The sequence below is a fragment of the Pelophylax lessonae genome (genome assembly GCF_965119305.1).
Source record: "Pelophylax lessonae genome assembly, chromosome: 3".
In the NCBI taxonomy this organism is placed as follows: domain Eukaryota; kingdom Metazoa; phylum Chordata; class Amphibia; order Anura; family Ranidae; genus Pelophylax; species Pelophylax lessonae.
In genome coordinates, this window is record NC_138770.1 from 256,960,506 (window position 1) to 256,982,917 (window position 22,412).

Consider the following 22,412-nt stretch of genomic DNA (forward strand, 5'->3'; position numbering starts at 1 on the left):
ATGGCTAAAAATGTGTCCCTACATAGTAGTATCATAATGTTTCCTAAGTTAATATGCAAGTTTAGAGATTGGCTTTAGATCTACTTTTCTTTTTTAGGACATCCAAAAATGTGGAACCATAAAGATCTGTGGTCATAAAGGGTAGAAAGAAATGATGTGAAGAACACATGACTAAAAATGTATCCCTACATGGTAGTATCATAATGTTTCCTAATGTAAACAGTTAAAAAGTACACTTACCTTAAACTGCAACATATCATTTTTATGGTATGTTACTTGAAGACGTAGCCTATTAATTGGTGTAGAAATCGCCCTGTGACGTTGCACAGCTCTGGGAGGCAAGGACAAGTCCACAATAATACCATCTGAGGTAGTCTGCTCATTGTCAACAGTGTAGCCATAATCTTCTGGATAATAACACCATGGTATGCCAGTACCAGTAGACTCCTGAAACAGAGAAGTATTTCATATAGTGAATGGCAAGAAACACACGGTTTCTTTTTTATTGTCTGTAATTGCATGTGAATGTGTAAACAGGGAAATCCGCAAATATTAATGCTGCCTTTTCCAAAAGAATCAATAAACATCAAATTATGTTCATCAAGAGCAAAAGCACCAATATGGAAACCTCTTGGTTATCTTGGTCTTACATGTCTATCTGAACCTTAAATGTTTTTACTAGTATACTCGAAGACTAAGCTCACTTTGTGGGCGCAATGCATTAGAGGCAGGGAACCAGATGGATTGTATACTGTAGATACCATGTGTGTCATTTTCAAGTTAAGAGAGCACTCGTTTGTCATTTACAATCAACTACAAACTAGTTAAAGAAAATCTCTCTTGAAACGCATGTAGCAATTCCAATTCAGAGATGTGAGTTTATGCTTCCACCTTCAAGAAATCTGAACACAGGCAAACAAAGCTGACAGATCACTAAGCTATGTGTAAGTAAACCTATTTTTCTATCACAGCAAAATATTTGATGGACCTTGTGGCACAACAAATAACAAATGGAACAAAATGAATGAACTCACCAATGATCTACTAACTGCCAAAACCAATGGCCACTACTCCATACTCTTACTACTTGACCTCTCTGCGGCCTTTGACACTGTTGACCACCCGCTCCTTCTTAATAAACTCTGTTCCCTTGGCCTCCAAGATTCTGCTCTATCTTGGTTCTCCTCCTACCTATCGCAGCGCTCCTTCAGTGTTACCCACAACTCTACCTCCTCCTCCTCCCCATTGTCCCTTTCTGTTCCCCAAGGCTCTGTTCTTGGACCTCTCCTCTTCTCTATCTACACCGCCTCCCTTGGTCACTTGATAACCGCCCACGGTTTTCAATATCATCTCTACGCCGATGACACTCAAATCTTTCTGTCTACTCCTCACCTCACTCCTTCAGTCTCCTCTCGCATTGCTAACTTACTTACTGACATATCAACATGGATGTCGCACCACTTCCTCAAACTAAATCTCTCTAAAACTGAGCTGGTAATTTCCCCCCCCCCCGTGCCCCCCTCCATGACTTTTTCATCAAAACTAGTTATGCAACCATCAATCCCTCCCCTCATGCCAGGGTACTAGGTGTAATCCTAGACTCTGACCTGTCCTTTCAGCCCCAAATCCAATCATTGTCAAAAACTTGTAGACTTCACCTTCGCACCATCTCAAAAATTTGCCCCTTTTTAACAACTGAAACCACCAAGCTACTCGTTCACTCCCTTGTTATTTATCGCCTCGACTACTGCAACTCCCTTCTCTTAGGCCTACCACTTCATATACCCTCTTCAGTCTATCATGAATGCTGCTGCCAGGCTTATCCACCTTACCAACCGCTCAGTGTCTGCCTCCCCTCTCTGCCAATCCCTACACTGGCTCCCGATTGCCCAGCGAATTCAATTCAAAATACTAACCATAACATACAAAGCCATTCACAACTCTGCCCCGAGCTACATCACCAATCTTGTCTCCAAATATCACCCAAACCGTCCTCTCCGCTCCTCTCAAGACCTCCTACTCTCAAGCTCCCTTGTCTCCTCCTCTCATGCTCGTCTCCAGGATTTTTCCAGGGCCTCCCCCATCCTCTGGAATGCTCTACCTCAACTTGTACGGCTATCTCTTATTCTAGCTGCTTTCAGGCGATCCCTGAAAACTCATCTCTTCAGGGAAGCCTATCACACCTCCAACTAATCTTCCATCAGCTCATTCCCTACTGTTATTACCTCTTGTACCACCTGCCCCACCCTATTAGATTGTAAGCTTTTCTGAGCAGGGCCCTCTTAATCCTCTTGTATTTTATTGTATTTTAACTGTATCCCTCTAACATTGTAAAGCACTGCGTAAACTGCTGGCACTATAGAAATCCTAAATAATAATAATAATAATAATAATGTTGGATTCATTTGTTTTGTTATGATTCTGAGATTCTGCTGGATTCACCTCTTTCCAACCCAACACAATAAGTAGGAAACGTTTTATTTCATTTTTATACCTTACAGTATTTATTGCAAAATGTTTTGATTTCCACTTCCTTGCAAAATGTTTAGTTTTCACTACCCTGCCACTTCCATCCGAATAAAACAAATGAATCCGAATGAATACATATTCATTCGTTATGTTTATGTTGAATTCATTTCCTTTTTTCCCAACTGGCTTTGTTTGTTGGGCCGCACATATACAAAATAAACTCTCAAGTTCAACCCCAAAACAAAAAGAATCTTATTAGAATATTCAAGCCATGCTTACTGAACTAAAAACAAATGGATCCAAATCAATTTAGATCATTCGTTATGTCGTTATGTTATTTGGCATTCTTTAAACATTAACAAAAGGCCCAAGCTATCACATCATGTCATCCGAAAGAAATGGATGAATACAAACAATTTCATTGCTTTTAATATCATTTATTTTGGATTCGTTGAAATTTATTTCAGATTTGTTGAAACTCATTATTATTGTGAACTGGAAATTCAGATGTATTTAGTCCAAATTTAGATTTGTAATGTAACGAATTGCACATGTTTAAAAAACATAATATATTGCAACTTACTAAGTCTTTGATAAGTTTACTGCATTATTGTTCTTCAGGTTAAGAACATTTTTAGCAAGTACAAAAAATCCTATTGTTTTTGCCAGGAGAAGGGAAGGCGTTCACAGCCCAAATCAGGAGATCAGCCCAGGATGACAACATTGATCCTCCATAGATACAGCGCAGTGAGTGAATATGGTCATTACAGGACAAGAAGTATGTTACTGACAGGGTCACCAGGTGTATTTAGGGAAAAAGGATCCCAATGCAACCAACATATCTAAGGACTGGTGAACTGCAATATAATAGATTTTTAGGAGGGGGGGGTTTAAACACACACACTTTAATACTAGTAATAACCAATTATAATATTTATTATTACATACTTCCCAGATGCAGCCACGGTCATTACATTTTTGTGCATCAGCACCAGATTCAGGGTAGCAATCAAACTTTTCTGAATCAGTTGTACCTCCAGGACCCAACTGATCCCATTCCACAGTGTATGATTCTCCCAGTGTCAGTTGGAGACCGGTTATGTGTAGAACCTACAGAGAGAAATTGCAGAGTAATTCCTAACCTTAAACCTAATATTTATTTTTTTATGATTAGAGAGCATAGGCAGTGTACTTGTTAAGTTAGCCTAATATTCCACAATTTATACTAGGATAACTGGAATAATATTAAATAATAATAATAATAATAATAATCATAATAATACTAACAACAATATATGCAACATTATCTCTGATTCTTATCAAAGTCAATTATGTGAGATTGGCCAATTGCTTCCTGGGACATTTACAATGTATCGTAGTGGGACATTAATAAAAAAGGTTATTTAGATGCTTTTGAAACATGTATTCTCATAGCATATTTGTGTATTGTATTATTAAAAGAACACATTTGTTACTAACACAGAGAAACAATGTGGTTTAATACATGAACTATATTAATGGGTTAATGTTTATTAGGGAAGTTTGCTCAACTTTGATCCTTAAATGAGAAGTATGGCTTTTTTTTTCAAAAATCATACTTACCTAGGTAGATGCAGCATTGCTCCGATGCAGCAACTGTCCCCCGCCCACTCTAAGACTGAGAACCGAGCGATCAAAGGCTGCTGATCGCTCGGTTCTCGGAGCTCCATGAGCAGAGAACTGGTGAGTTACCGGCTCTCTGCTCTGCCCCTTCCCCACTCACTGGAGTGCTGGGCTGTGGAGGGGGCTGGAGTGGCTGGCTCAGGCTCTCAGCGACTCACTGAGAGGCTGAGCCACGTGCTGGTCCAGGGTTGTGGGTGGATCCTGACTGTGCCTGGAACAGCTCTATGATGTCAGCCAACAGCGGATTTGCCTGCTGTCTGCTGAAAATGGGTCACAGGAGTGCAGAACAAATTGTAGTCCTGTGATCCACAGGAGAAGTACAGCCGAACAAACTTTGGCTGTACTTCTCCTTTAAGGGTCAGTATCAGTGCAGGATTTACCTAATTCCAAGAAGTGTCACAAAAACATGAATTATTAATCTATGTAAGAAAACAGCATGAATGAATCCTACCTGTAACTATAAAGGGAGCTGAACAACATTGGCACTGTTAGTGGGCTATGAGGATAGGAGCTGAGCACCATTGTTTTAGAATGTGTTACCTATGATTTAGAATAGTATGCTATACATAGAGTATGGTGTATAAGTACTAAACTGGACAAGGACACTGTAAGAAGATTTTGAATAATAGGGGGGCTTTGAACAATCAAGAAAAGTTAATTGGTCTCCAAATGTCAATGTTTATGCCAATAAATATGTAAAAAATGAAGATTATTTCTTGCCTTGTAGGAATCATATCTGAAGGCATGGCCTGAAGACTGAATGACACCACCTTTTTTTACTGTGACACTTGTGGTACCCGTGGGCAGTCCCATTATTTTTATTTCTTCAAACTTTAGATTGTTGGGGTCTTTATATACAGCTTGTTTTGCTTCAAGTGTTAGAACATTCTAAAAGATAAAAAAGAAGAAAATAAACCTGGAATGGTTAAATAAATAGTATTGTATACATAAATGGTATATACATTTTCAGGCAATACTGTCAATAAATGCACTACTTTCCAACCATGTTTGATACAGCTCAAGAAGGGATGAGCAAATATGAGAGATTTTTCTTAAATTTTAAGAAAATTAAATACATTTAGCTAAAATTTTGCCATTTCCAGGATGAATTGGAGTCAACGAAAAAGTGAAATCAAAAAAGTTTGCATTATTTGGATTTTGCAATTGGTTTGGCAATTGATTTTCAATTATTCTAAATGTTTACAGAAGCTCTTTTAAGCAACCTTGAACCTGTTTTGGAGCCAAAAAATATTAGCATTTATTCTTTGCTTATATACAAAGTGATGTCCTCCCTTTGACAGCCCTGTCAAGAGGAATGCCTCCAGATTATAATGCATTTATTCTTTACAATTTTACTATAGGTTTTACAACAAAGCAACTGATATGTAGGTTGATAGATAATACCCCTCTGCAATTTTAGATCCTGTATATAACTTGTACTCTAACTATTATACAGCAGTATTGCTTTCACTTCAGCTTTTTTATATCATAAACACCACTCATAGACTTAAAGCATAACTTTACCTTAAAAGGGAAGTTCCATTGATAACGCTTTTGCCACCTATTTTTGGCAGGTACCCACTCCTACTTAAGCTGCAATTACCTAAGTGATTGCAGCAGAAGATCTCACCCCCTGCCAACCTCCTGGAATATGTCACAGGCCCGAGGAGGATGTGGGACCATTCACAGAGTTCAACAAGGTTTGCACATTCACAGTGGGGAGCCAGCTGTGAAGCCACAAGGAATCACAGCAGGGTTTCCACAGTCAACATAGTAGCGCCAGGGACCTGAAGACCGGCAAAGAACAGGCCTGGTGAGGACAGCTCTGATCCCTGGACAGGTAAGTGTCTCTTTATTAAAAATCAGCAACTACTGTTACCTAAACCGGATCGGGATCACTCTTCATGGGCTAATTTTCGCCCAATTTCGCTTATCAATATTGATATGAAGCTATTAACCAAAATACCGGCTACGCGCCTAAATTCCTTCCTTCCTCGCCTGATCAAGAAGGATCAGGTTGGCTTCGTGCCCTGCCGGCAGGCTGGGGACGCTATTCGGCGAATTATTCAACTACAGCATTTTGCTCTTCAACGACGTATACCCACTATGCTTTTATCCCTAAACGTGACCAAGGCTTTTGATACCCTGTCTTGGCCTTATCTCATGACTGTTCTCCGCTGCTTTGGCTTTGGCCCCTCTTTTCTGTCCTGGCTCGCTGCCCTCTACGATTCCCCCGTATCAAATATTATGGGTTCGAGTCGCTCCCTTTTTCCATTGGCCGGGGTACGCGGCAGGGGTGCCCGTTGTCCCCCCTGCTGTTTGTCCTGGCCTTGGAACCCTTAGCTGAAGCTATACGTACCCATCATGACATCTCGGGCATTGAAGTGGCAGGCTCCCCGCATAAAATATCGTTATTTGCGGACGATATCTTGCTGTCCCTTACTTCACCTAGAATTTCGTTACCTAACCTTCTGGCTTTGTTAGATGAGTTTGCTGTTTTCTCTGGCCTGCATATCAACTCTGCCAAATCGAACGCGATGTCAGTTACTTTGCCTCCTGATGAGCCTTTCCCTTTAAATGGCACCCTGCTTTACCCTATTTGGGTGTTAAATTATCTCCCACATATGAAGGTCTTTATGCGGTTAATTATCCGTCTCTTTTTCACCATTTGACGTCCTTACTTTCCTCTTGGTCTCACCTTTCCTTGTCCTGGTTTGGCAGGATCACGGCCGTTCGTATGACCTATCTTCCTAAACTATTGTACTATTTCCGTGTGTTGCCGGTTCCGATCCCCTCTCATATCTTACGTATTCATCAACGCAAGATTCTGAAATTTATTTGGGGCTCTTCCAGACCCCACATTAATAAACGCGTTCTGTATGCTCGGAAGATTTCTGGGGGGTTCTCGGTACCGAACTTGAAGGCATACTACACTGCGGCGTCGATAGCCCCTCTCTCTCACTTACATGACACGTTCCAGTTGCCACTATGGGCCACGATTGACCTGGTGGATGCCAGTCCAGTCCCCCTTTCTTCTATTCCTTGGCTCCCTCCTAAATTTCGACCGCCGGACTTGCGCCCTTGCGCCCTTGCCTCCTCCATTCTCTCCGCCTCTGGGACTCCGTCAAGTACTCCGCTAACTTGATTTCACCCCACTTACCTTTACTGCGTCTCTTCCCTTGCCCTATGTTCCCACCTGGTCTCACTAATCCGCGTGTGTTTTCTTGGTGGACTGACCATGGCTTTGTGGATGTCCACTCGTTGTTTACCCCCACGAAGATACTTCCCTTTGGGGCCCTTCGCTCCTCGCATGATATACCTTTGCGGGAGCATTTTCGTTATATGCAACTCCATAATTTTCTTCAGCAACTTGTTAAGCATAGACCCTTACCCTATACGCTTACGCCATTTGAGAGCATCTGTAGGGCACGGCCCCACTCGCCGGGACTCATATCCCTTCTATATGCTTCTATTATCGCCTGCGATACACCCCCTTTCACGGCCTATCATTCTAACTGGGAACTAGAACTGGGGGGCAGTCTGGACAAGGAAGATTGGCAGCACATGACGGCGGCTCTCTCTAAGTGTTCCCGCAATGTCTTGATTCTGGAAAATGCTTACAAGGTATTTTACCGATGGTACTATACTCCGGCCAGACTGGCTAAATTTATACCCGCCTACTCCCCCCTGTGTTTCCGGGGATGCGCTCAGGAGGGGACTATGGCGCATATTTGGTGGACATGTCCCAGGGCGCGCAGACTGTGGATTAGGATTTATGCCTTACTCCGTAATATTTTTCAAGTCACCCTGAAGAAGGATCCGTATGAGGCTCTCTTGTGCAAGCCTATACCTGATTTGACTCGTGCACAGCGGCAGTTGGCTCAGCACTTGTTTACGGCTACGAAATTGACCATTGCTCGATCTTGGAAGACCCCGTTGCTTAGTTTTGAGGCAGCCAAAAACCGTATGAATGATATTCTCGTTAATGAAAAGTTGACTGCGATAGTTTCTGATTCTCACGCTAAGTTTCTTAAGGTGTGGGACCCCTGGATCTCTACCGTTGCCCCTTCTAGATTCCAGACCACCCTTCTCTCTCTTTAAATGCCTCCTGGGCGCACACCCCGCAGGGCCTGTCCCCCCCCCCCTATTCCTCTCCCCCTTCCTCCTCCCCACCCCTTCTTTAGCCTTTCTCTATTGTCGTCTCTCTTTTTGTTTGTCCTACTTTCTCACTCTTCCTTTCTTTTTTGTCTTTGTCTCGTACTGTTGTTTTCCTTCCCGGCTTGGTACTCTCTGGTCCAGCCTTTGTTTGCTCATTGGAACGTAATGAACCTTTTCCTTATGATGACCTTCCTACATTGTGACATAATAAGGGACTTTAGGTCCCCTCCTGTGCTCTTCTGCTTGTTGATGTTCATTATTTGGTCCGTGTTGTTTCCCGGTTGGCGCACGCACTATGTCTGTAACATGTTCTGCCAATATCTATTTCTCTGCGTTCCAGTTTATTCTTTACTCATTGTACACATGTATCGTGTATTTGATGTATGTTAATGCCTTTTTTTCAAAATAAAAACTTTTGTACAAGAAAAATCAGCAACTACACTATTCAGTTTTTGCCTTACCAATAGCAGATAAAAAAATGCATGACCATCAAATTATATGGAACCCTTCACACCAGTCAGTTGCAGGTCAGTTGTGTTTTTAAAAGTCCTGCATCCTTCATTTTTGGTGCGGTTAAAAAAAAAAAATGCCCCAAAAACTCACCTTCCCATTGAAATGATTCAAACATTCATCAAAAACATATTACCCACGGTATGTTTCTTGAGTCGTGTCCTTTTTGCAATGGTGCAAAATGCACTACAAATGTTGTGAAAACGCATATGCTCTTTTTACTGTGCTTTTGCAAAGGAGCAGAATGAAGGCAGCCTAAATCTATGACTAGAAAACTTGCACATCTTTTTAGGTTTACTGTTCCAGGTTTACTCCCTCTATAATGTATGAATGTATAATAAATGTATAATAAATGCATGTTCTACTCTAAAGGTACATACATTTACATTTATCCACATTGAACTAAATTTTCCACAGTGTTCCTCAGTCAAACATTACGTTAAGGTCTGCTTTTAGGTTTCACTACATAGCTTGGTGCCATCTACAGATTGTCCTTTTATTTTCCAAGCTCTATATAATTAATGAATAGGTTCAAAAGAAAGTGTCCTACACACTGAACCCTGGGGTTTACCACTAACAACATTGGATCATTCACAGTATGAATCAATATTCACTACTCTTTGAATACAGACTTTAACCACTTGCCGACCAGCCGCCATACTTTTACTGTGGCAGGTCGGCTCTGCCCTGTGAAACGATGTACCTGTACCTGAGACAGCTAGTGGGGGCGTGCGCCAATTGGCCACAGGGGGAGCCAATCAGCGTGATGCGATGTCCGCTTGGCACTCGCCGTCGCTCCCCGTGGAGACAGAACGGCAGTCTGCCGATGTAAACACGGCAGACCACTGTTCTGTCAGTGATGAACACAGGGATCCTGTGTTCCTCCTATTTAGGAACACAGGTCTCTGTGTTCATCCAGCAAGTCCATCCCGCACACAGTTAGAAAGCACCCCCTAGGGACACATTTAACCCTTTGATCGCCCCTGGGTTAACCCCTTCCCTGCCAGTGTCATTAGTACAGTACACTTTTGTACCAGTGCATATTTTTAGTAACATTACTAAACTAAACTACTAAACTACTAAGTAGTAACAGTGCATATTTTTAGCACTGATTACTGTAGTAATGTCACTGGTACCCCCAAAAGTGTAAAAAATGTCAGTTAAGTGTTAAGTGTCCGATCTGTTCGCCGCAATGTTGCAGTCCCACTAAAAATTGTCACTCATGTTTTGTTTAACAAAAAAAAAAAAATCTCTCAGGTGATTAAATACCACCAAAAGAAATCTCTATTTATGGGGAAAAAAAGGGCATCAGTTTTATTTGGGTATAGCGTTGCGCAATTGTCAGTTAAAATAACGCTGTGCCGTATCGCAAAAAATTGCCTGGTCATTAAGTGGGTAAAACCTTCCAGTCCAGAAGTGGTTAAGCAAGTCTTCTATCTGTTTCTAATTGTTTAAAATGTTTTAAGCCTTTATTAGCCTTCTGGGGGGAACAGCGTCAAATACTTTCGCAATGTCTATATGCTACATCCAAAGTTTCACCGTTGTTTAAAAGTGTCACTAAACCACATTATAAAAAAACTACAATGGTGTATTACATGCTGTTCATATTCACTATGGGATTAGTTTTCTCTATTCTGCAAAAATCCTGGTTGATTCTGCTGCTCTCTAGCTCCACCTTCTGTCTATATCCCCAATTCAGCTAGGGATTTTGCAGCTGTGGTGGTAACTCACACATGTGGGCTGTCAGGAGACTAGCTGGAGGAGAGTTGCCCATGGGCCTGGCACAGTGGGCAATTTCCAATATGGAATGTGCGTACATGTATTGCAAATGCAAGTTCGCCATGGCGCAGACATGTGCAAGCCGACATACAAATTCACGGCAGATCCTGGTGCCCTCTGGTCTTTAAAAGAGTGACTGTGGCACATGGACTTTGTTGACTGGCCTTCAGCTTCCTGCTTCCTGTTCCCCTGCTTTGCTTATGATTCTGATTACCCGTTACCGACGCTTGCTCTTGATTCCTCTTAGCTCTAAACTTGGATTTTCCATGGATCTGTTCTTGTCTCCTGTCCTGTGTATGACCCAGTATGTACCAGTTCAACATGAATTCTTTTTATGAGCTATGAATTTTTTACATGTCAGGTCTTCCTATCAGATGTTCTCAATGTAATCGGAAATTGTTATCATATACTTTATGATTATGGAATGTTTACAATGATTTTACAATACGTTTATGTACTTTATGTATTATTTCTTAAAAGTGACCTGCCTTATTTAAAGTCCCATAACCATTATAGTTTTGTTTCTATGCACATTAGGGATGGAGGCATGTTACTGTGGATGATGCAGGGTCACAATATTCTCTCTATGTAAAAATATATGTGGGTGGAAGACACCCTGGTCCCCAGTGATCTGTCGCACCACTATTATATATTATACATAATATCTACATTCTGGTCATATTGTTAACAGATCTTACTCTTGTACTATTCATGTACATTGTCAAGCATTTTTTTTTACATATTTTTCATATACACATTTTTGCCTTTTCCTTTCTCTTGTCATCTAGTAGTGAGCCCAGTCAGTGGGTAGGTGTTACTGGACCTTTGTCTATATCCGGGGGTTGCAATGCACGGCTCGTCACCTCCTCCCTAGTCCTACATTTGGCTTTGTTGGGTTGTGGGCATGGCATGTCTAGTTGCGTATGGGCGCCACGCTTGCTCACCCCACTCATGGTGTCCTATGGCACCACGATGCAAAGACGATTTTTGTCCATCTGACACCGTATAAGGAGGAGGGGGTTTGATGTGGGCCCATTACCGGCGCACGCACCGGATGTGAAGATTTTTATCCCTGCCTCCCCTCCAGGTGATGGGCATTTGCGTGACGCTGGCGGGGACCCGCTCTGGGTCTGGGGGCTACTAAGCGGATGTGGGTTAGGGGACCATTCTTGTCACTTCTTGTCACCTGGATGAGCACTGGGATCACATTCATTATGGTACTATACACCTAGGAATCCTAGGGTGATATTTATTTACAGGGATTACATTTCCTATCATTATTACACACATATGAATCTTAGGGGGATATTCACTCCCTAATACATATATTCTAATTGTTTATTTTTTGAGCACTATTTGGTTTCATTTTTTCACTTGGTGCACGATTGGGGTGCTTCACCTTCTCCTTTACTATCTCACTTTGTCCCATCCACCTTGTCATCTTCTTGGTCTCAAGAGGTTATGCTGTTATCTTTTCAATACTTTGGTGCTTCCCCTTGATCTGTTGGACATATCACCTATATAATATGATCAACACTTTATTGAGTCTACACTCTAGATTATTTTATTTTATATAAACACATATATTATATTTCTCAGATCAGTGTGGGCTAGATGTGTTCTCATACTGTATGGATTGCACCTTATAAACCTGGCCTGTCCTCTGGAAATTCCCTTGGCCTAGCAGGTTTTCCTGCCACAGCCCCGGGATAGACATTCTGTCGATGCCCATCTCATTCCTCTTTAGATGCTGGTTCTCGCTCCTTAAGCTCACTTGTAAGTACTTAGGTTTCTGGCCACTCAAACCTTCGTTTGTCTTGTTTCCCCCCCCCCCTTTTTAGGGAACTATTTATTCCTATTTCTATTACATATTTTTTCTTCTTCTTATTTACATTTATAGATACCTTGTTGCATCACACTCCTGATGAAGTGGACATTCATCCACAAAACGCGTAGAGTCTTAGGATGCCAAGATATTCTGTTTTTTTATACCTGTGTCAATCATGCATCTATATGTATTATGTACCAGTTAAGCATGAATTCTTTTTATCAACTATGGATTTTTTTACATGTCAGCTCTTCCTATCAGATGTTCTCAATATAATCGGAAATTGTTATCATGTGCTTTATGATTATGGAATATTTACAATGATTTTACAATAAATTTGAAACTATTATGTACTTTATGCATTATTCTTAAAAAGTGACCTGCCTCATTTAAAGTCATGTGACAGCTGTATATTGATTAATTACAAAAAAGTACTTAAATGTTTTTTTTTTTTAAATATAATTTATTATAATAGTTACAGTGCCAGCCATATACAGAAATAGAAGGGACAATTTAAATTAAATAGTGTGTGTTTAGTATTACTTTACGTTTTTGCTTACTTTGTAATTAAAGTTAAACCCAAGCAGTTAAAAAACTCCATGCCCCACCCCATGTACAACTCGGGGGCACCTACATACTAAAACATTGATTACACTACACATGTTATATATCACCATACTTGCCAGAGTAATAGCAGTACTTCATGTGACATAAAAAAATTTAGACATAAAAAAATTTAGACTACCACCATTTTATTCTCCAGGGTCTCTGCTTTCAGAAAACATATACTGTTTGAGGGTTTTATTCAATCTTAAGGCCTAAACAGTTTTTCCTTACATGCGTGAAAAAAATGCAAAGACAGCTCTGGAAGACTTGTGTTTACCATAACTTTGTTTGTAAAACAAATAGTACTGCAATTGCCAATTTTTTTGTAATATGGGAATCTCATGACTTGCCATAGCCCTCCTCCCATATTCCCCCCTTCCACCCCCCCCCCATTATTGTCTGACTCTTTCAACCTTCCCATAAATGTTCACCCTAGCTCAGCAGATCCCCTTTTATATATGTGCAAATCATCTTTAGCATATAGTAAGTAGTACAGTAAGTTGTACCCCAATGAAAAGACAGCCCAGTGTGCTAGAAACACAAATCTCTTCCTCTTATACAAAGCATTTAGTTATGCACTTAGCTCTTTTAAATTCGTTTTTATTCCATGTTGCGCATGACACAAAAAATAATCCATAGAATGTAACCTTGGAGGTCCTTCTCTTCAATTTGTAGCTTTGTTCATTAACCACTTCCATACCGAGTCATGTAAAATGACGTCGGCAAAGTGGTTGTAAGGATCCGGGCCGCCGTCATATGACGGCGCCCGGATCTCCCCTCTACTGCGCGCCCCCGGGGGCGCGCAGCTCGGCGATCGGGGGTGAGGCTCATCCCTCAGACATAGCCCATCCCTGATCAAGGTAAACAGCCAATAGAAATTGGCTGTTTACCACCTGATCGGCTGTGTCAATCACAGCCGATCATATGAGCGGCTCCAGCACGAGCCGCTCGTTCTCTCTGCAATGCGCGCCCCCGGGGGCTCGCAGAGCAGCGATCAGGGACTAGGCTCGTCCCTCGGACAGAGTCGATCCCCGATCTAGGTAAAGAGCCAATGAAATTGGCTCTTTACCACGTGACCGGCTGTGTCCAATCACAGCCAGTCACAAATGTCAACAGAGAACAGGGTAACTAGCTGTCACCGTGTTCTCCTCCTCACACACTGATCCTGTGTGAGGAAGAGAGTGTGGTAACAGCTAGTTACCAATTACAGTGCACCCCAAACACACTGATTCCCCCTCCCCCAATAAAGAGCACCTGTCACTAGCCCATCAAAGTACCAGAGTACCTGTCACCAGCAAACCTTTTGAGAACGCTCTGATTGGCGGAGCGAAACGCGTCAAGCCGTCCGAACACGTAGTACGTCATTTCCGGCTGCAACCTCTTCGGGCTTCCGGCTTCCGGTTACACGGGTGGAACGCACGGCCATTCGTTTGGCGTCCCGTGGGTTTGCTAAAGGCGGATTGATTTTCCACATATTGTAAGTGTATCTTTATGTTGCGTGTATAATAAACTTTTGGAACATATTGCACGATGATGGCCCTTTTCTTTTCATGATATTGGGGAGCATCAAATATTCAAAATTTTTGCTCTTTTTTTGCATATATCACGAAAACAAAAAAACCCCAGTTGTGATCAAATACCACCAAAAGAAAGCTCTATTTGTGTGAAAAAAATGGTACAAATTTTGTTTGGTTACAGTGTAGCATGACTGAGCAATTGTCATTCAAAATGTGAGAGTGCTGAAAGCTGAAAATTGGTCTGGGCAGGAAGGGTGTCTAACTGCTCTGTATGGAAGTGGTTAAATAGATTTTTAAGGATCATTCATCTTTCATTATTCTTTTTTTATTCCCAACATGGACCAAGAAAGCTAAGTCATGCCCAGTCTCTCCCAGTAATTTGTATAGCCGGTCCACATCATGCTGAACCCTGTCACCAGGGAGCTAGCAAGCAATTGGTTTGAAACAATTTGGGTGGCAAATTTGTCCTCCTGATCATAGAGTTTCCGAAAACCTCCAACTGTCTAGTCCAGCATTATCCTCACCACTCCTACTAGAAGAGCTGTTCCACCTTTGAGTTTGTCACCTACCTGCAGATCTTCATCCAACTTGACACATTTTTTTGGGTGCTCAAACACAGGATTGGCCTTCCTTTCCTGTGAGCCCCTGCCACAAACTACAGTAACCTTGCTTCCTACCAGATCATCCGTAATTTCTCTTTCGCATCAGCCCCATTAACTGCCTGCTGAGTGAGCAAGGTTCACGGTTCTCCTCAGTGTTGCAACTCGCCATTTTAGATCTCAAATGTGAGCTTCCAGGAGGGCAACCTGCCCACGTCTGTCACAGGATTTATCCTGGAGCTGTTGCTCTAATTGTGTATACTGTATATGTTCACACTGAGCATGGAGGAAAACCATCAACCTTGCTAGCACTCAGTATCCCAGTTACAATAGTTAGATTACACACAGGAAGTTTTAAATGTTACTTATAGGTGAAAACCCATGTGTTTTAAACATCACCTAAATCAAATTCCTTTAGTACAGAATCCCACTGTGAGAAAGTTTAAATGTGATTTGAGCAGCTAGTTATATGACAACTGTGGATACTTATCCACTCCACTTAACTAGCAAGCTTAAAAAGCTAAGTAAGTGACCAAAAAGGAGAGATATCTCACCAGATGAACAGATCCTATTTTTTAGCTGACCTAATTGAATCTTCTTAATTCACAATCTCACATTCCGACCTTTGATATAATTAATTCACTAAAGAAAAAATCAGGGAAGAATACTTACATTGGATACTGAAAAATCATATAAAATGTAGTTTCCTTTTTCTATGGTTTCTATAAAAAAAACAAACAATACAAATATACTTTAGAAATTATGAAAGACAACCTAAAATATTAGGAACTGTATGTGGTTACTCTCTTCCCTCAGCATGCTGTGGTCGAGCACGCCCCATCCAAAAAATCTCAACCAACATGATAAAATAGGAGATTAATTCATTCTGTTCTTTGTATAAAATATTGTTAGTCTACATGACTAATGGGAGGGGATGGACACACAATGTTTAGAATTACAGGCAGGGGAATGCTTATTAGAAACTCTTATGCTTCATGCAAAGAAAGAAAAATTGAATTGTGTCTTGGTTTTGTAATTCTTTCAACAACTCCTTCTTAAAAATGTTTTCTGCTTTTTCCATAGACTGAAGTTTGTACAGAGAATGTATCCAAATGTCTAAATGCAACTGTGAACACATAAGCAAAAATCATAAAATAATATATAATATAGTACAATATTTTATATTGTAGTGAAGTGTTATTAGTTTTGACCTATTTTACAGACTATAAATATTAAAATTCAAATGTAGGTACCTTAGGTGAATATTAGCAAATTTAAAAATTTAAATAAGAAGCTTACAGGTTTCCTTAATGTAAAGTTAGTGAGACTGTGCTACCATCATGCAGTATGGGTTATCATTTAAGTAAATCAATTTAATTATTCTGCTCTGTAGTGTGAAAAAAGCAATGCTTCATACATACATAAACTGAATTACATGCAGACTATACAGGCTTAAATACCCATTGCAGATAAATATGTTCAGCTGCCTTCCTTCCTCCACACTATTAAAGTAATCATTCAAAAATGTCCTATAAACTGGCTAGAAAATAGAAAGGATAAAGAGGTAATCGCCAGTTTTGTAAACAGATATTTTAACATATTTTATTTGGAACTGTATTTATTAATTTCAAGATTATTTTAATGCAATTATGAATACTTAGGAAAAGTCATATGGGACTCCACTTCAAATAATGATTGTGATTATGATTATGATTATACTATGCTCTATTCTTCTAACTGGGATTGGGAGTTAGGGGAAGGGAGATGGAGGGGGGGGGGGATATGGGATATCTGAACTATTAAATGAAACATGTGATATAAAAAACAACTGCAATGCACTGAAAACTGAAATAATACAAAAGAGTATACTGTAAATGGGGCTTTTTTTTCCCTCAGAGAAAAGTGCAGGTACTCCCTCCTTCCAAGTCAACCCAGCAACAATAGACCCCCTCCCCAGAAAAAATAGATCCCCTTGAAGGAAGCATCAATAGACCCACCAGCACACCCCAGCACCCCTTCCCATTACATACATTAAAGTAGGACTATAGGCTAAACGTTTTTTTTTTTTTTTTTCATTTTGGATAGAGCAAGGGAGGGTTATAACCCCTGTCAGATTTTTTTACCATCTGTGAAGATGGTAAAAAAAGATTTCCCTTCACTTCCTGTCCCATTGCCAAACAGGAAGTGAAAGGAAATTCCCAGGTCACCAGAACAAATGTCCCCATTGGACGATTTCCCCTCTATTACTTTTCTGTCACGACCCCTCTCTTTGAAAGTCGTTAAACTGCCATTCCTTCCACCCCACCCTAACAATTGTTTTGAATCAGTCATATATTGTATATAATGGCCTTTTGTGACACCATCCAATATCCCATCCTTATGTTTCTTATTCCTTATGTTTCTTATTCAGTGCCATATTGCAGATTCTAGGGGAACTGTCTCCCTACCACACACAAACCCGGGAGCCAAGACAGAGAGATTGTTTTATAGCATCCAGCCAGTAACTCTCTACTAAAATCCTGTGCTCTTATTGGTTGGTGATTGCAACAATAAGCCCACAATCAAAGATGTAGAGAAACTTGTGCCTGGTCAGTCCATCAAGGAATAACATAGTTGGAAGCCCCACCCTCTAGTAGCAAGAGGTGTGAGCACAGACTCCCATAGTGGCATGGCACCCCCCGATTTGAGAACCACTGTCATAAATCTTGATTGGCACCAGGAGCATAGAGCAAGACTAAACCTGGATCTGGTTCTTTTAGAGAAACTATCCTATTTGCTTGCAGTGCAGCTGCAGTGTCAGTGATTACAAAGGTCAAGTGCCTAAACGAGTAAACTAACTTGACCAGAGTTCTCTGCCGAAAGAAAAGAAAAGAAAGAAATGTACCATAATTTGACACAGATGGCATGTTTAGCCTAATGTAATTACTGTGGGGGAGTAACTCTTGTAAGCAGGATTTGCAGGTGCAGCACAGACGGTTCTTAGAGTAAATCAGGAGTGTTTTATTCACATTTCAGGAACACAAAAGTAACAGTCCTTTTTGGTGTTAATTCACACCCAACAAACAAGGAAAACGACAGTCTTTGAGGCAGGTTTAAACACCACAATAAATCCATTCACCTGTGTCTCTTTGGTGCTGCTCACACACAGTAATAGATCGGTTCACCTGTTTGTAGCCTTTCCGGCCTCAGCACCGACTTCTCCAGCCTTCTGGTGTGTGGAGATCATTCTCTCCCACCTGTTAGGCTGTCTGCCTTATAAACCTCAGGCAAGACCCGGCCTGGAGCGTGGGGAGCAGCCACCCACCCATACCTTAACTGCTCCCAATAAGAGCCGGCCCGGATTCGGCTTTGCAGTCACACTAAATATAGAAAAGTGTCAAGCAGCACTAGCTGCTGCTGACACAGAATTACCGGCTCTTATCTCACCGAGGCCAGGAACCACGGTGACACGTATCTTCCGTCGATCACGGATCCATGTGCCCTGCCACATTACCCACAAATATTTTTACATTTAGGCCTCTTTCACACGGCCGCTCCGTATGTCCGTATATCACGCCATCCGTTTGAGGGTGATATACGGACATAATGCATGTCAATGGGATTGCGGATGTCAGCGGATGACCATCCGCTGACATCCGATTTGCGTCCCTTCATGTTCCGTTTTTTGGAATGGAACAGAACCCTATTTTTCTTCCGTTTAAAAAACGGAACGGATGCAAAATCGGATGTCAGCGGTGTCATCCGTTGACATCCGCAATCCCCATAGACATACATTATGTCCGTATATCATCCGCAAATGAATGGGATGATATACGGACCGGATGTGTCATCCGTATCCGTGAAGAAAAAAAGTGCCGGAGCGGAGATAAAAAACGGAGCGGCCGTGTGAAAGAGGCCTTACTGTAGGTGTATAAGGAGCAGCAGCTGGACTCGGCTGCTCTATGTGTTTTTTTTTGTTTACTAATACTTTTAAGTTAAACTTTTGGAAAATGTATAGGAAATCTTAACTATTGCCATCTGGTAATCTAATTTTGAATATACTGTATACATACAGTACGTAGTCAATATATGAAAACAGGACATTTATCAGAATACTTAAATGGAAGCAAAAATAAAAAAGGCAACTTTATTGATGAAACTACAAGGAACACTAAATTATTTGCAGCATGTACCTCTAGAGTCTAGATCATCCCAGAAGAATTCTCCGTTGGCTTTCTGTGCATCATCCAAAGCAATTAAAAGGCCGAGGGGATTTTTACGACTAAAACAAATTGACAATAAAAGGTGTTAATATCATTTGCATTTTAAAAACAATTTTAGCAAGAAATATTGCATTTAAATAAGAATAAATAGGATTTAAATTAGAAGGAACAGGAAGCAATAAATGCATGTACTCTATATTTTATAGGTTTTGGTAAAAAAATCGCACATATTAGGATTTTTTTTTTCAATAAAATAGGATTTTTGGACTTACTGTAAAATATATTTCTTGGTGTGTAATAGGACACAGGATTTCATAGACTGTTAGGTTATAAAACAGCCTACAGGAGGATTTTGACATTCACAAACAAAAGTAAAAAAGTGACCAGCCTCAGTTTGAAATGGATTCTGCAGTACAACAATGCAATTTTACTTCCGCTGAGGAACACAGGAATTCACAAACTGTTAGAATGCCCAAAATTAATCCAGCTGAGGTGTGGATAACAACGGGAAAACACTAACAGGCCACCAAGAAAACATAACTGGGGTTTTTTGCAGCTCACAGAGCCACCTCAAGGGCCATATCCCCATGGAATATTTGGGAAAACATGTGAATTGAAGACCAGGTGTCAGTTTTGCAAAACTGGGAAACAGTAGCCTGATGATTAAAAACCTAGGAACCACTCATAAATCTAGAGTGCACATTGGTGGTAAAGAGTGGATCCTGATTCTTAAGCCCATAAGATTGAATGATGATCTGTCTGAGCTAACAAGAAATTGTGGAATTGGAAGCTGGTTCCCCCTTTACAGGGACCATAAGGGGTGGCAAAGAGAATGCCAGTCTTTCTAATGGAAAAAAGTGGCTGTGAGGCAGACATGCACAGCACAAAATATATCCAAGCAATGAAGTAGGATCTCCTTCTGATGAACTGGATTACTTTTTGAAAAGTTTCCTGTGAGTCTTGTCTGTCACCGCAGCAGAAGGCTTGTAGTTCTGAATGAACTACGAGGGCACTGATGAACACCCTTGTAATTCATTCTGAAAACTTACAGCTTTCAAACAGACAGATCATATGGAGGTATGGGCTGAAAGCTGTGGGCCTTGTCTGGAGAAGACTGACATTACACCCGTGATCCACTGATCTCAGATGCAATGCTTTCCAAGCCCCATTCCTATAAAAGGTGAATTTATACTTTGAGAGAAGTTGTGCAAACATCAAAATGCTTTAATGGACGGGTGCTAGTCTGGAGGGGTGAGCATTCCTAGGCAGACTGCATGCAATCCGTCCTAAGTAATGCCCACAGGTGATGCTGTTCTTCCATCATTGAAACTGAAATCCAGTGAATGAAAGAGGAGAGCCAGAGACAGTCAGGTTAGAGAGAATAGGCAAGATGAGGCTGGATGCCATCCAGTGCAGAAATGGGGTGGAATCTATCTGATTTGCCGCAGCATCTAATGCACGTGATGAGAAATCACACTAAGCATTTTTAGTACAGCAGAAGAACCTGTACAACTGAAGAAGAGTGAAGGTAAGGTTGGATTTCAGCTTCAAGGAATTGAAGCAAGGTAACCACCATGAACGCCAGGTAACTAGCATTGGTTGAATTAAACTTCAGAAATGGCAGCCTTCAAATTTTTCTAGCGAAAATTTTCTAGTTTTTTTTTTTCAACACGTGTTTAGGGAAAATCATTTAATAACACTTACATCTTAAATAATATAGAGCCAAAATCACACTCAACCTAATTTACTGAACTGGGCATGTATACAGACCAACTTGTGTGAATATACTCAGGCTAATAAAAAAAAAATACTGGTATTTAAGAATTTTAATTTGCATTCCATAACTACTGTATAGGTTACTATATACACTATTGTACATTTTATTTAGCACATATACTGTATATCCTAACAAGTTTGACAGTAATGTTATATATTTTTTCCAGGCAAGAAAAGACAATATTATTTGTAACAAAACCTTTTTTATGAGTGTCTAGTAGTTAAGGGAGATACTGGAAAATTCCTAAGACAACTTCTAAATCTTCCAATTACCAAACCAATGTTTTATAGGATCGTACCTAATTCTTATCTTTTCATGATCTGTAAAATGTTTTTTTACCAGGCTATGACAGGATAATAAAACTGTTCACCTTTCTCTGAGACATTTAACTCTGGCCAAATGTCAGGCTTGACACGTAACATTTCTTTTATTGTTGTGTTTTGGGATTATGCCTAGATCAAGTTCAGCTGCACAGGCAACACCGATACGAAGAGCATGTACATTCATCTCAACAAAACTTTTCTTCTCCTTTTTGCCCATTAAGTAGCTTTTTTATTTGCAAATGCCTAACAGACCTCTGGGGATGATTAATATCAGTCTGCTTGGAAATCTTTTTTTGTATTAAAGTCACTGTGTAATGCTGAGATGCTGACATAATGCATAATATTATATCTGTTTGACTATGTAAAGCAATATTTTATATAACTGTAAGAGAATGATCCTCCTAACATAATTACTGATAAGATGCATTAGCATTCTACTAACTATTGGGGATGAATTTGTAATAAATCTGAATCATCTTTTAAGTTCTTTTTACACACACTGTCACTTGGGTCATTTATGAAAAAATTACACACTATAAAAGTGAAACACTGAATATTATATGCTCATTTTTACAATAGATTTACGTTTTACTCGTGGTACTGCACCAAATCAATTTCAAGCATAAGTCTGATAGTTGCCATTTAGACTGGAAGCGAACTAGAGAACACTGAGTGCTTGTTCACACCTATTTATACACATGTTGCGCTAAAAAAGGCATTTATCCATGAAATGTGCATTGCAATGTGCAAGAAAACACAGTGTCTGCATATTTATTTTCTATGGGTTCTTAGCAAGATTAAACACACAAAATGTATCTGACTCAATTTTAGCCAAAGCAGCGCCCTACAACATATGTATCCACATACAGTCAGGTCCATAAACATTGGGACATCGACACAATTCTAATCTTTTTGGCTCTATACACAACCACAATGGATTTGAAATAAAACAAACAAGATGTGCTTTAACTGCAGACTTCCA

General features: G+C 40.4%; 1 protein-coding gene across 1 annotated transcript in view; it reads right to left on the reverse strand.

Moving 5' to 3' along the window:
• Window positions 1-22,412, reverse strand: part of SI (sucrase-isomaltase) — a 331,665-nt gene that overhangs the window by 180,572 nt on the left and 128,681 nt on the right. Inside the window, exons 21-25 of the mRNA XM_082249620.1 lie at window positions 19,301-19,389; window positions 15,801-15,850; window positions 4,852-5,019; window positions 3,418-3,579; window positions 241-447 (exon numbers count right to left, since the gene is read on the reverse strand). Coding sequence (XP_082105746.1) covers window positions 241-447; window positions 3,418-3,579; window positions 4,852-5,019; window positions 15,801-15,850; window positions 19,301-19,389 — 676 coding nt within the window. The remainder of the gene's footprint in view (window positions 1-240; window positions 448-3,417; window positions 3,580-4,851; window positions 5,020-15,800; window positions 15,851-19,300; window positions 19,390-22,412) is intronic.